The 13,722-nt window shown below is 46.5% G+C and overlaps 1 protein-coding gene across 2 annotated transcripts in view; it reads right to left on the bottom strand.

The window, feature by feature from the left end:
* Nucleotides 1-13,722, bottom strand: part of LOC137518871 (regulator of MON1-CCZ1 complex-like) — a 68,472-nt gene that overhangs the window by 4,373 nt on the left and 50,377 nt on the right. For both annotated transcript variants that reach the window (XM_068237261.1, XM_068237263.1), the window contains 4 exons: nt 12,716-12,793; nt 12,520-12,624; nt 7,924-7,992; nt 126-351 (listed from right to left, as the gene is read on the bottom strand). In XM_068237261.1, the coding sequence (XP_068093362.1) occupies nt 126-351; nt 7,924-7,992; nt 12,520-12,624; nt 12,716-12,793 (478 nt within the window). The remainder of the gene's footprint in view (nt 1-125; nt 352-7,923; nt 7,993-12,519; nt 12,625-12,715; nt 12,794-13,722) is intronic.

Raw genomic sequence — 13,722 nt, 5'->3', positions numbered from 1 at the left:
CCTCACTCTATAAATACTGAAGTGTGATCGGGGAATGTAGAGGTATACAGACAACAGAGGAGCAGCTCTCATGATGTAACCTGTAGGCAATCTGCCTCGAATGAATGATAAAATTCAAACTGAACCTGGTGTGAAGTTAGGATTTCCACGGAGACGCTGATTTCTCTGCTCAAAGAATCGGAAGACTGTATAGAAAAGCATCTCATCAGTCGTCAGCTTTGCAGCATCCAAAAACTTGCGAGCAGAGACACTGTCATGTCCACCGATGCTTCTCACAAATCTCAGAGCCGCCAGGACTTGGTGCTTAGACAGCAAGACTTCAACTATTTCATCATTGGCTGTGGAAAGCCTCTGTGGAGACAAAGTTATCATTCTGATATCAACGAAGCTCAAAGCATATAAGCATGTACCAGAGCATCCATGAAAAGGGGCACAGCTTGGTTCTGATGGCCAATTTGTGCACAGCTACCTCTTCTGGCTACGGAGGACGTGCTCTGCATAAAATAGCTGTCAGGCCCGAGGATAAATATCTGTGCCCCCATATTCTCATACACTAAACCACAATTGTTCTCGGAGGTCCTGGTGCAGCCTATATTCTCTGTTGGTTTCAGTATCAATCAAGGGTGCAGAATAGGATTTAGGAATTTGCCATTACAAGAATTCCAATAGCGAAGAAATTTGGACTCAAGGTAAACTTGAAAAATGGCTCACCATGCTCCCAGTGGAGTTCATTAATATTCCCCCCTCCAGGCGGCCACTGACTCAGGGGTAAGATGTAATTCAGCTGACAGCTATTGCTGCTGTCCGAATTACACTGCTTTTATTGTCATTTGGGCTCTGTCTTTTGATGGTGCACAAATTACTGACTGAGCGCAGCTGTAGCTATAACTCACATTATGGCCTATGGTGGCGACTGGTGCATCCAAATTTCCAGCACTGTTTTTGCCTGACTTGAAACACACCGATTCCTTCCAAATCTAAAAAACAGTTGGCTGGAGATTACTTGAAATGCCAAGTTAGCAGACACATCCCATTTCTCTCAATAGAAATGATCAGTATTATATTCATAAATATGTTTGGCATAGAGAAGATAAGCTAACAAAAATATGTAAAATACAGCAACCAGTAGAGTTTTCCCAAACTGAGAAGTTCAAGTGGACTTTTATCTAAAGCCATACAGTACCTGCACACATCAGGAAAGCACAACCAGTGTGGAGGAAGCCATGACTGCTGCAGTTTCTGGCAGAGTTTATTTAACTCAGGATAATAAACTGATGAGTTGTTTAATAATAAGCTCAAGAAGGTCTTATCTCTGTCCACTAAGGCTTTACTGCACATGGGTGAAATGTAAGTAAACAGAAGCTCCCTGGGAAACACTGATCGCCAACAAAACAGTGGTGCAAACTGAAAAATAGAGATCCTCAAAGGTGAGATAAACCTATTTTAGCAGGATAAATGCACATTTGTGGGTGTGACCATTCCAGGAGGTCCAACCCCCACAGCATTGTGTAATATAATGTGCAACAAATCCTTACAGGAAGTGATCACTTTTTTTTTTTACACTTTATTGAACTGTAACAGTTTCCTGTTTTATGAATTGAGGTGGCCGCTGTTCGCGGTCACGTCCATTCACTTCAGGCAGTGCGATTGGGTAGAGGACCGCTCGGTCCTCTTCCCCAATCAGTTAGCAAGGGATCCCGACGGTAATGGGGGCGGAAGCGGCGCGGCGGCAGGAACACGCGACGTATTAAAACGTCATGTTGCCATTAATAGGCTAAAGCATGATGTTTTAATGTCATTAAATGGTTAATGCAAGTCAATTTGAGCGTTTTTAAAAAGCTCTCAGAAAGCTCCGATGGCTAAAAGTGCTCAGAAAATGGCGTATAGTCTGAGCCCTTAGTATTTGTACGCTGCGCGTGAGTTGGGCTCCGGGAGCGTCGAATGACGGCTCTTCCTGCTGTCACTAAACTCCTCAGTGGCGTTAAATACTATTCCCCCTCCAAGTCGGCGCAACTCTGAGGGAGGTGTAATTTGGGGTACGGCGATCACGGTGAATTTCCCTTACGTGCCCCGCACAGCATATTATTGCTGCTATGGGGCTCCTGGTTTGGGTAAATGGTGCTGAGCTCCGTGCACCAAAACCACCTGCTTTGTCTACTCTGGCCCAGTGCACACCAAAACTGCTAGCAGATCCTCAAAACACTAGCGGTTTTTGGAGCAGATTTCAGAGCAATTCTAGGCATGTTTAGAGAAGTTTTCTAAACATGCCTAGCGTTTGTGCGAGCGTTTTTGTGTAGCAGATTACAAATATTGTTACAGTAAAAGCTGTTACTGAACAGCTTCTGTAACAAAAATGCCTGGCAAACCGCTCTGATCTAGCGTTTTCCAGAGCAGTTTGCGTTTTTCCTATACTTTAAATTGAGGCAGAAAGGCTTCTGCAAACCGCAAACGTGCAGCAGGAGGCACGTTTGCTGTTTGCTAAAAACCTCAAACCACTGATGTGCACCATCCCATTGAAATGCATTAGCCAAGCATTTTCACAGGCGGATGCGGTTGGCGGATCGCTGCCAAAACTGCTTGGTGTGCACTGGGCCTCTCTCCAATCTTGTCATTAGAAACCATAATCTAAAGCACTGACATAATGGCTGTAGTTTAATACTACAGCCATTATGATTCGGTCATAGTGAAAGAATCTGTCAGTAACAATTGATGCATGTATGGCCAATACATGCATCAATTGTTACTGACAGATTCTTTCACTATGATCGAATCATAATGGCTGTAGTATTAAACTACAGCCATTATGTCAGTACTGAGTATGGATGTGGCCTATAGGGTTTCATACTATAGTGAAGTGGGTGGTGTGCAGGCAGCGATGCACTGCCAATGACCACCAAAAAGGCATGGGTGTTAAGGGGGGCGGGGGAGATTGGAGTGAAAACAGTGATGGAAGGAGGGGTACCGAAACTTCGGAAATTAGCATTAGTGAGGCAGGGATCATGGTGCCAGGAGGGAGGTCAGTAAAGATGTGTTACCTGACTGAGGGAGATGGTGGTCTGGTAAAGGGGGAGGGGATATCCGAGATGGAAGAGGGGCATATTTGAGGGATTAATAGAGATGGTGACAAAGGGGAGAACTTAAGTGGGGGGGGTGAAGGAATGAGCCTTGGGGAATTAACCACTTGCCGACCGCACGCTTATACCGTGCGTCGGCAAAGTGGCAGCTGCAGGACCAGCGCGTCGCCAGCTGCAAGCTGATTAATCAGGAAGCAGCCGCTCGCGCGAGCGGCTGCTTCCTGTCAAATCACGGCGGGGGGCTCCGTGAATAGCCTGCGGGCCGCCGATGGCGGCTCGCAGGCTAAATGTAAACACAAGCGGAAATAATCCGCTTTGTTTACATTGTATGGCGCTGCTGCGCAGCAGCGCCATAAGGCAGATCGGCGATTACCGGCCAATCAGCGGCCGGGGATCGCCGCCATGTGACAGGGGACGTCCTGTCACTGGCTGCACAGGACGGATAGCGTCCTGTGCAGCCCGGATCACTGGGGGGGCCAGGTAGGAGAGGGAGGGGGAGCGAATTTCGCAGCGGAGGGGGGCTTTAAGGTGCCCCCCCCCGCAACATGCTGGCAGGCAGGAGCGATCAGACCCCCCCTGCACATCATCCCCATAGGGGGGAAAAAAGGGGGGGCGATCTGATCGCTCTGCCTGCACCCTGATCTGTGCTGGGGGCTGCAGAGCCCATCCAGCACAGATCACCTAAAACAGTGCTGGTCCTTAAGGGTGGGTCCTCAAGTGGTTAAAGTGGCCATACATCGGTTGACATCTGGCTACTTATATACTGGGGGGTGACAGCTGGCTATATATAGTGGGGGGGGCAGCACTTGGCTACCTATTCTGGGGGGAAATCTGGCTACTACCTATAGTAGGGGGGACATCCAACTGCCTATACTGCAAGGACATCCGGTCACCTATACTGGGGGGCATGCTTTCAACAGGGTGGCCCCAAATTTATTGCTCTGCTTGGGGCCCTGTGTGGTCTTAATCCGGCTCTGATCTAATGTACACTTTGTGTGCGCAGACGATTATCTAGCGTGTGACCTTTATGACACCGATATCAGGGTAAATGGGGGGGGGGGGGGGGGGGAGAGAAGACTTGCGATGGCATCAGTCTGTAGTAGTCCCTTTTGGCACTTGGCAATTTCAGATGCTTGAAAAAGGACTAAGTTAAACACGTTTTGGGCTTTACCAAACCATTTTTCAAGCATCCAAAACTAAGTGCCAAAAGGGAATACTCCAAAATGTGCACAATTGCCCAGCTATATGGGCTAATGACCTGCTTAGGACAGAGGCAGCTGGTGCAGTCACAATTAACAGGAGATAACAAGAGAATTACTCCTACAGACTTTCTTGTGACACTTTCTTGCCCCTGTGTACTAGCAGTTATTTGGAGTATTAGGGCTGGTTCAGACGGGCGTTTTTGTGGCGTTTAACGCAGCGTTTCAGACGCAGCCTTTTTTGGGATCTACTGCCATCCCATGCAAGTGAATGGGAGCGTTCAGAGCTGGCTTTTGCAGGCTTTCATGAAAGCCTGGCAGTAGATCCCAGCGTTGCGTCTAGTCTCAAAAGCAACATGCTGCTTTCAGAGGCAGTAAACGCCAGGAAACAATAGCAGAGACCAGAACTGCTAGCCTTGAATGCTTTTCAAAAGCTTTCAAAAGCTAGTTTTTAAACGCTGGCGTTTAAACGCTGGTGTTTGAACGCAATGCCAAGCAAAAGCTCAGCAGACGCCCGTGTGAACCAGCCCTTACCTTCTCTATTATGAGCTCTCTGAGAAAGGGGCTAATGTACATTGTTTTATGGAATCTATGACTCTGTATTTTCACTGATTTGGAATAATAATGAAGTGCATTTCTATAGTAGGTTTATGTCCTGTATTTCTGGTTCAGGTCACATAACTCCATTCAACCATCACAGGAAATAAAAACCCCAAAGCACTGCATCTCTCCAAATGGGAGAGAGGACTGGGGAGTGTTTAGAGCTTTGGAGAGCTATAGAACTAGAATCCAGTAGACTTTTCCTTACAAATGTGTACATAGATCTGATTTGTTTGACATCTCACTAAGGGCTCGTATACATGCCCAACTGATGTCGCCCGTCACGGATCAGGAGCTAATCCCCTGGGGCAACAGCTCTGTGTTGCTATGTGGAGGGGGGCACATGCGTGACGTCATAAGGAGGGCATTGGAGCGGTGCGAACAATGGGATCCGCATCACTAGAGTGGTGCAGATCCATCAAGTGGGTCACTCACAGGTTGGTTGTTGGGTGCCATACACGCCTGAATGACGGCTGAGGTGGTTGTGATCGACTGCCTCAGCCAACTTAAAGCCTCCCCAAACTGAGCGATCCACTGGATGGATATATCCAACCCCAGCGACGCTGATCCTATTGGTCGCGCTGCTCCCCCAACCACCACCATGTGATGTCACGCATCCCTCCGTTGCCCTTCCCCGCACAGCGCGTCAGTGTAAGCAGCCCAGCCCAACAATATCATCCAGCGGGATCAGCTACTGATTCGAAAGCGAAATCAATTGGGCATGTGTACAGGTGTATGAGGCTTAAAGAGAACCCGAGGTGGGTTTTAAGAACCCTATTAGTACACAGAGGCTGGTTGTGCATATAATCACCAGCCTCTGTTGCTATACTGTGCCCCCCCCGCGCTCTGCTGTCCCCCCGAAATAAACCCGCCGTGCTAGCAACACACAGCGTGTCGCTAGCAAGCGGTTTACATACACACTGTCACTCTCCCCCGCTCCCCGCCTGCGCCCCTTCCCTCCCTGCTGATTGGAGGGAAGGGACACAGACAGGGAGCGGCGATATAGAGAATGCGGGGGAGCGGAGAGTGACAGTGTGTATGTAATCAGCTTGCTAGCGATACGCTGCATGTCGCTAGCATGGCGGTTTTATTGTGGGGGAACAATAGAGCGTGGAGGGGGGGGGGGCACAGTATAGTAACAGAGGCTGGTGATTGTATGCACAACCAGCCTTTGTGTGCGGAGAGGATTCTTAAAACCCACCTCAGGTTCTCTTTAAAGAGACACTGAACCGAAAAAAAAAATATGATATAGTGAATTGGTTGTGTACTATGAATAATTACTAGAAGATTAGCAGCAAAGAAAATATTCTCACACTTTTATTTTCAGGTATATAGTGTTTTTTCTAACATTGCATCATTCTATAATATGTGCAGATTACACAACACTCAGCATTCAAAATCTTTCAGAGTCTTTCAGAGCAGTCTATGAAGTAATGACCTCTCCTCTAGCAGAGGAAAAGTAAATAGTCCAGGAACAGTTGAGATAATAAAAGGTCAGATAACAGCCCTCTCCACGACTAACTTAGTCGGAGAGCTTAATGGCTTGTTTGCATAGAGATAACAACTGGAGTTTCTCATCTCTTCCTGTACTGGAAACAATTAAGGTGGCCATACACTGGTCGATTTGCCATCAGATTCGACCAACAGATAGATCCCTCTCTGATCGAATCTGATCAGAGAGGGATCGTATGGCTACCTTTACAGCAAACAGATCGTGAACCGATTTCAGCCTGAAACCGTTCACAATCTGTTGTGGTGGTGCTGCTGCCCCCGCCTGCCCGCATACATTACCTGCTCCGCCGGCGCGACTTCAGTCCCCCGGTCACCGCTGCTCTGTCTGCGCTCTGGTCTCCAGGTCCGGCATGCCAGAGGGCGCTCTACTGTTTAAACTTCCTGCCGGGCTAGAAGAAGTGAGGCATGCCGGACCTGGAGACCAGAGCGGAGACGGAGCAGCGGTGACCAGGGGGCAGTCGCGCTGGCGGAGAAGGTAATGTATGCGGGCTCTATTGCGTCGGTCGTCGGGCACTCGAACGCCGCTAGCGATGCGCTCTTTACCCGCGGGCGATCGACGGTTATTTTCCGCACGGCGTGATCGACGGGATCGGACAAAATGGATCGAAATTCGGCGTGTAGCGTGAACGATTGGCAGCAGATTCGATCCCAGTGATCGAATCTGCTGTCGAAACGGGCGCAAATCGGGCCAGTGTATGGCCAGCTTTACACTGATGTATCTGATCTTAAGGTTTTATTTCTTAGCTGTGCTACACATACAAATAATATCATCATTTTTATTTCGCTTCAGTGTCTCTTTAATTATACCAAAAGCGAAAAGCAATGACCTCAAAGAAACCGCACCAAAACATGTTTTGGTGCGGTTTCTTTGAGGTCATTGCTTTTCGCTTTTGGTATAATTACTGTATTATTGACCGTTCTGCACATTACAGACCCACCCCGCGTTTATACATATAGGGTGGCGTATTGATTGTAGGGGATGGTGCTCCCCGTATTGCTTTCTGCTCAGTGTCTCTTTAAGGCTAAGTTTACAGTGAGGCATTAGAATAATTAGAATAGAGGGGAAAAGTTGCATTGTGCATATGTGGTACTGCACAGCATGCACCGCATTATGGCAATGGATTCCGTCACACCGCACTGCTAATGAGTTGATGTGAATGTACCATTGCAATAGAATTGTATCATGATAGCAACGTGATTATATTGTCCAATGCAACTCACCATAATTCCTTGCTGTGAATGAAGCCTCAAAGGTGGACACTGGTATGCTTTTTGTGCATTTCTACATCTAATGCTGGGCATACACGGCTCGTTTTTAGCCATTAAGATGGCTCAATAGATAATTTCCGACATGTCAGATCTCCCACCTGATCGTTTCGCCGCTCAATTCCGGATAGCAGTGAATGGAAAAAGATAAGAAAAATGAGCGGAAGATAAGAGAATTGACTGCGGAATCGCGCGGTGAAACGATCGAGTGGCAAAATCGAACCGTGTATGCCCAGCATAAGGACAAATATTTTAGAAAGAACAATGCTTACCTTTAACATGTCCAGGGAGAGCTGGTGTGCTGGTGGATAGACACTCTCCAGAGACAGCAGGAGGCAGGCCTGAAAAGACAGTAGGTAATTAGGAGCTAATTGTATTCCCAAAAAAGGAAATCACTTCCTATGGCTACATGACACTTACTGCACCTAAAAGGTTTGCTTCAGTCAGTCAAAAAGAATCAGAATGATAGTACGGCTGTCATCCAGAGCAGCCAATCATATACAGTATTATGGTTTCTGGTTTCTGATTCTTTTCCCTGACCACCTGTTTTACTGTTGCTCCACTTGGGTGTTGCAAAAAGGCAGTGGGTGGCAGTGGCATAGCTAAGGAACATTGGGCCCCAGTGCAAAATTCTATACATTTTATATGACACCACAAAACCTGCTGAGTACATCCACAGTATGAGGTGTTAGAGGAGGGGGAACAGTTTGTTAATGATTACCACTATTTAAAGAATATTTAGAAGTGATCATTACTAGCATAGCACCTGTGGTTAAGGGAGAGCCCCTAGTGGGGCCCCTCTGGTCCAAGGGCCACAGTGCCTCTGCAACTCCTATTGTTACACCAATAGTGAAAGGAAGGGGGTGCAACAGGAATTTTATAATTGAAAATCCCCATACAAATTGCTATAGCAAAGTACTGAGCCTTAAATATTTGGAATTACCATTGATAACAGGATTACACATTACCAATAATTATTTTTAACAGAAGCCCGTAAAGCTTCTGTTGGGTGCTAGAACAGCAACAATGGATGTGGCTAACAGCACTCAGTACTCCCGCATGAAAACATGGTCTACAGACAGGGTTGTCAACCAAAACTCAAATGTTCTTGAATGTGGAGTGCTTCCCGCCTTTACAGTAGCTGAACTGGCACAAGTATGTATACACGCTGCTGACATCATGTTTGCTGTATAGTGACCTCTTACTTATCTCGTGTAGAAAGTATATCTAGATTGGTTGTATTGCTTGTACAGGGCTTTTTTAACACTTCATGTGATTTCAATTTCCAATTTTGATGCAAATTTACATGAATTTCTGATTTTTGATGCAATATTAAAAAAAAAAAAAAAGTCTTGCATGCTGCGTTTTTCTTCCAACCAGCAACCAGTAAAAAAAATCAGAATTCTGATTTGCAGTGTAAAAGAACCCTCACTGCATCCTGTTATTATAGCATACATAAGCCCTGAACTGTTATGCTACTACTGTATATACACCAGTATGTTAACAGTTGGCTGTACTATATTATGTTGGCTGTAACTAAGCCTAAAAAAAAAAAAAAAAAAAAAAAAAAAAGTTCAACTTTTACCGGCCCCCTGCAGACATCTTGTGCCCGTTTCGGGCCGTCCTCCGTTCCCACTTCACGGCTCACTTCCATGTTTACGGACCGCCTGCTGTGCCGCGCGCCTCCTTGCACCCAGTGCTGGGAGCGTCCTGCGCAGGTGCAATACGAGAAAACCTTGTACTGCATCTGCACAGGACGCTCCTGGCAATGTGAGTGGCAGCGAAGAGGCAGTGGCCAGCAACAAAGTCGGTGAACACGGAGTGAGCCGTGGTGGGGGAACGGAATATGGCTAGTACTGGCGCAGGCACAGGACGTCTGCAAGGGGCTGGTAGAAGCCCCAGGTAAGTTATACTTCTTTTAACTACCCAATGACCGCGTCATGCCGATGGGCGTGAACGCGGCAGCCCCAGGACCGCCTAAGGCCAACTGGCGTAAAGTCCTGGAGCTGCAGTTTCTCAGGGAATGGCCCCGCGCATGCGCGATCGTTCCCTGCCAGTTTATGGAGTGGAGCTCTGTGATTAGCCCGATAGCCGCCGATCGCGGCTAGCAGGCTGTTTGTAAACGAAAGAGGAAAGAAATCCCCTTTGTTTACATGAGTACAGCACTGCGGTCTCCAGCGGTGCTGTACAAGATCGGCGATCCCCAGCCTCTGATTGGCCCGGGGATCGCCGTCCTTTCATAGGCTGATGCCTATAAGAGGCGGAACAGGACGGATCGCCGTCCTGTTCAAGTCTGTGCATGAAGGGGAGGAGGGAAGGGATAAACAACCGTATACAACAGGGCTGTGGAGTCGGAGTCGTGGAGTAGTGCAATTTTGGGTGCCTGGAGTCGGAGTCGGGAAAAAATGCACCGACTCCGACTCCTAATGAATTTTTAACTGTAATTAAAATAGAAAATATGATAAAATGTTCTATTTCTCAGATAATAGTCATTAAAAATAATGTATATATACAGTATATATACAGTAATAGCTGTGCTTTGTCCACAAAAATGAAATAAACCAATCAAAATTAGTTACTTGTGCTGCTTCAATAAAGCAGTCCCTGTATTTTTAAGGTCAGATATACATATCTGATTGTGACTGTATATATGATGTGTACACAGGAATCTCTTATATAAATACTAAATACTAAATAACATCTATGCTGTAAGAATAAAGCCTGATGTGTAGCTGTGTCACTAATAGAGATGGTCAACGAGATGGAAATAATTCCGCATTGATGCTGATTTATGCAAATGTATGCACTCCCTTTGCTGATCAAATCAAATAATTTGATATGTTATTAAAATTTGGTTTGGTGACTACAAATTAAAGGGTAACTGAGACGGATGAAAAGTAAAGTTTTATACATACCTGGGGCTTCCTCCAGCCCCCTTCAGGCTAATCAGTCTCTTGCTGTCCTCCACCACCCGGATCTTCTGCTATGAGTCCTGGTAATTCAGCCAGTCAGCGCTGTCCGGCCGCATGCCGCTCCCACAGCCAGGAACATTCTGCACCTGCGCAATAGTGCTGCACAGGTGTAGTATGCTCCTGGCGGCGGAGTGTGTGCATGCGCACTACGCCTGACTGGCTCAAGTACCTGGACTCATAGCAGAAGATCCAGGTGGTGGAGGAGGACAACGAGGGACTGATTATCCTGAAGGCGGCTGGAGGAAGCCCCAGGTATGTATAAAACTTTAATTTCATCTGTCTCAGGTTTACTTTGTTACACAGTAGTACTATACTCTACATATGCACTCCCCACAGAGCTGCAGGGAATTCACTGAGAATGCTGTGCACATTGAACACAGAGGTGTTGTCTGTTTACAATCTCCTCATTCCCCTGCAGAGTACCTGCACATCATTCTTACATGTACCCACACTTACATTGCCTAGGGCCTGATAGATGTTCTTTGTTCCGGTTTGTACCTTTTACAAGTACTCTTACCAAGGACTAGTTTTAGTCTAAAGGGAATAAATATAGTAGTCTACATATCCTTCTCACTTCAGTTGTCTTGTAAAATTCCTAAGCGTTGGCAGTTAAGAGACGAATTTCATGTTACATACTTTTAATCAACAAAATTGTAATATGCAAATTAGAGGAGTCGGAGTCGGTGGAATCCTAAACTGAGGAGTCGGAGTCGGTGGATTTTTGGACCGACTCCACAGCCCTGGTATACAAGCTGCAAAAAAACCCCAAAAAATAACGGCCACAGCGATCGGACACCTTAGGCGGCATGTCCCCTTAGGGAGAAAAAATAGGAGGGGAGTCCGATCGCTGGGCTACATAGCTGGGCTGTGCAGGAGGCTGAAAAGCCTGCACAGCCCAGTGCAACAACAAAGAGCCTGGTCATTAAAGAGGAGCTGTTAGGTATAGGGTCTCAGAGAAAAAAAACACATATATCAGTAGCTAATGATTGGCTGTACTTACATTACATATGCATTTCACTGTCCACATTTGGATTTCACAGAATTTTTATATAGTATTTGCAGAGAATGATGCTCCTGACAGCTCATGGCAGGTTCCATGTTTGTCTGTCTCCTATGAAGCCAAATCTGTGGTCATGTCCTGCCTGCTTCCTGATGATTCACTCACACAAAAGATCCCTAATGAATAACACTACTGTGCAGTGAACATTGATTAGCCATGTGGCTAGGAACAATAGCGGACTCCTGCAGTGTACTCTGCCCGGAGATTTTTCACTGCTACCCTGTTGTAACATGAGCCTGTACTTTCTCACTAGCAGCCGAGGGGAGGACCCAAGCAGCCCCAGAATGCTTTGCAGTATGGTATGCGGCCTTTCGTCCTTTTGAGAGCTTGGGTCTAACAGGTTTGCTGATAAGCACACATTAAAAGTAAGAGATTTTAAACTTCAGTATTGCCTTTTTGGCTTCCTTCTAAACTGTTTAACACAGGAGAATAGAGGTTTAAATTAGCTTTTGCAGCCTGACAGTTACTCTTTAAGGGGGTTTAACACTGCAGTCCTCAAGTGGTTAAACAACTTACCAGTTATCCTTGAAATAAAACAAAGTAAAAAAAAAAAAAAAGGAATCAAAAAGCAGTACATATAAAGTCTATAACACCCAGATTCTCATGCTAAGCAACCAAACTTATCAGGGTATCTGTGAAACATAGTACCACTGACAGAAGGGGTTGTTTTGTCTGCACTTATTCATTGGCTAGCAGTGGAGACGCATACTGCTCATCTGCCAGAGAAACTATGCTGACCAAAGTAAACAACATGGAGGCACATCCTCATTAATGATCGTTTAGCAATTCACTTGTGTCACTTAGATATTCCCCATCAGACATGAGACTGAGCATACCAGAGGCTTGGAGTCGCTGAGCACATGATACTGCAGGAACTGGTGGAGCATGTAGAAGAGATTGTGCTGCACCAATGTCTTTATTACCAGTTCATACAGGTAGTGCTGCAAGAAACAGAGGAGGGTAGTAGGGGGTTACACATCAGAGAATGCTACAGATGGTAGAATATCACAGCAAGACATAATGTACATATACCTGTACAGGGATCTGAAACTGGTTCAGGGAACGGATATATTCCATGAGGACAGCAATGATGAATTTGTGTGGTGCCTCCTGTGGAAGAAAAAAATGTGAGCGGTAGCTGAAGATTTGCCAGCGACTTGTTACCCTGTACGCCCCAAAATCAGGCGCAGTGTTCTCCCCAGGCTGTTTTAGCCGGGTGCTCCACCCGGCTAGTTTTGGTGAGCACCCGGCTGTCATCGACTCACCTTCTCCTCTGCTGTAAGCAGAGAAGCGCTGGCCCTGCATTCTATCATCTCGCCAACCCAGCTACTTTTTCATGCCACCCGGCTGGCAAACATTTCTGGGGAGAACACTGAAGCTGATCCCCTAAACTACAGTACAGTATGTATGCAGAATCTAAGCCAAGAGAAACTCAGCATTGCTGGTTTAGAAGTGTTCAGTAACAGACAACTAAAAGCGATCCTGTATCACGCCAAACTGGTGGTAAAGCTACAAACTAAGCAATCTTACCACCTCAGCAGCACTGCCCGATATCACCAAGGCCAGATTTATACTTTTATTGCCTCTAGGCCAAGTATATTGGGGCTCCCCTTCTAACTGCAGCAGCACCCCTCCCATTCCATGTGCCACCCCTTCTTCCATCCGTGTCATCCCTGTACTGCAGACCTTTTTCTTGGACATCAGCTTCCCTTTTCATGTGTTGCTCCCCATTTAAAGCCTTTTCTATATGTAGCAACCCATGTTTCAGGTCCTGCACGAAGGTGAGAAGAAAAGACTGGCACCAGATGTCAACAACAATGCATGGGTCCGATTCACCGGATTCCGGATTCAATGCATACACGTGCAACTCTAAACAAAGCACTGTAATGGTAGCAAAGAGAAAAATAGAGGCACTGTGCTTGCAAAAAAGATATACCTTTAATCCACGGTGGGGAGACACATCAGGGTGAACAGTGTCCAGGTACCCCTATGGGCTGCAGCCACCCTAGGCCTGGGCCTTCGTGGCCTTTCAAGAAATT

Source organism: Hyperolius riggenbachi, chromosome 5 (assembly GCF_040937935.1).
Source record: "Hyperolius riggenbachi isolate aHypRig1 chromosome 5, aHypRig1.pri, whole genome shotgun sequence".
Lineage (NCBI taxonomy): Eukaryota > Metazoa > Chordata > Amphibia > Anura > Hyperoliidae > Hyperolius > Hyperolius riggenbachi.
This window is presented reverse-complemented; position numbering and strand designations above follow the sequence as displayed.